Source organism: Wasmannia auropunctata, unplaced genomic scaffold (assembly GCF_000956235.1).
Source record: "Wasmannia auropunctata unplaced genomic scaffold, wasmannia.A_1.0 LD289394.1, whole genome shotgun sequence".
Lineage (NCBI taxonomy): Eukaryota > Metazoa > Arthropoda > Insecta > Hymenoptera > Formicidae > Wasmannia > Wasmannia auropunctata.
In genome coordinates this window covers 1-558 of record NW_012073496.1, presented here as the reverse complement: position 1 = coordinate 558, position 558 = coordinate 1, and the positions used below count along the sequence as shown (strand labels likewise).

Here is a 558-nt window from a genome sequence, read left to right as displayed (position 1 = left end):
GTAAACTTTTGTAAAAGATGAGCTATCAAGATCTTAGTTTCCATAAGAGCAAACCGATTGCCGATACACTTTCTAGGCCCAAGACCGAATTAATAGTAGATAAGCGTAGGATAATATGTTATATATCTTTTTTTTCTTCGCTGAATCTTTCAGGATCGAATTTATCCGGATTCGGAAAATACTTCGGATCGTGATGTATACTATAAACAAGAAACAGCACTATATTGTTAGGTTCGACAATTACATTCTTGCAACCTGGTTGCGATAGAGGCAGTTCGTACTTTTTAGTACAAAGTCTATCTATGAAAATCTGTGGTGGATATTTTCTGAGTGCCTCTGAAATCACCATATCCATGTAAGTCATCTTCGACAGCGACTCGTAAGAGATCTCACTGTTTCCTTCAGCAAGACGCTGCTGTACTTCCTCGCGCAGACGATTCTGAATATTTGGATTAACTGCCAGTTCATGAGCAATAAAGCACATCAGAACCAACGCGATATCGAAACCCGCAAAGAAAAAGAAAAAAGCTTGCGAAACGATAACGTCTAATGTAATTT

At 38.2% G+C, this 558-nt stretch overlaps 1 protein-coding gene across 1 annotated transcript; it reads right to left on the bottom strand.

The window, feature by feature from the left end:
- Positions 1-42: 42 nt before the first annotated feature.
- LOC105461403 (cytochrome P450 9e2-like) lies at positions 43-552 on the bottom strand. Its single transcript, XM_011707897.1, has one exon. It carries the CDS (start codon positions 482-484, stop codon positions 119-121), a length of 366 nt encoding a protein of 121 aa, XP_011706199.1. The 5' UTR covers positions 485-552; the 3' UTR covers positions 43-118.
- Between the last annotated feature and the right edge of the window lie 6 nt (positions 553-558).

Coding starts and splice junctions, on each gene's coding strand:
- LOC105461403 (XM_011707897.1), bottom strand. CDS start 484: ATGTGCTTTATTGCTCATGAACTGGCAGTTAATCCAAATATTCAGAAT.